The following is a 316-nucleotide window of genomic DNA, read 5'->3' as shown; positions in this document are numbered from 1 at the left end:
CTAGAGGAGGTGAGGAAGTTTAAATATTTGGGATACATGGTGCAAGGGAATGGAGGACAGGAAGGACAGATAAGGGATAGAAGAAGGAAAGCAGCAGTAGCGATGAGGGAAATATGGGGAATAGGGAAAAGAATGTTTGGAAAAGAGTGAAAAAGAAGCATATGGCTGTATGATACATTGGTATGGACAGTGATGGGATATGGAGTGGAAGTATGGGGATGGAAAGAGAGAGAAGAGGTGGAGAAAATGCATGAAAGATATTTAAGATGGACGATGGGATTGGATTGGAGAACGCCGGGGTACATGGTGAGGCAGG

At 44.3% G+C, this 316-nt stretch overlaps 1 protein-coding gene across 1 annotated transcript in view; it reads left to right on the top strand.

The window, feature by feature from the left end:
• LOC116853231 overlaps window positions 1-150 on the top strand; it is a 2,442-nt gene extending 2,292 nt beyond the window's left edge. Inside the window, exon 3 of the mRNA XM_032834187.1 lies at window positions 5-150. Within this exon, the coding sequence (XP_032690078.1) occupies window positions 5-150 (146 nt within the window). The remainder of the gene's footprint in view (window positions 1-4) is intronic.
• The last annotated feature ends 166 nt before the right edge of the window (window positions 151-316 follow it).

This window comes from Odontomachus brunneus, unplaced genomic scaffold (genome assembly GCF_010583005.1).
Source record: "Odontomachus brunneus isolate Ranch 3 - 2012 unplaced genomic scaffold, Obru_v1 Obru_scaffold_290, whole genome shotgun sequence".
Lineage (NCBI taxonomy): Eukaryota > Metazoa > Arthropoda > Insecta > Hymenoptera > Formicidae > Odontomachus > Odontomachus brunneus.
The sequence above is the reverse complement of the archived record's forward strand: the minus strand, read 5'-3'. Positions and strand labels throughout refer to the sequence as shown.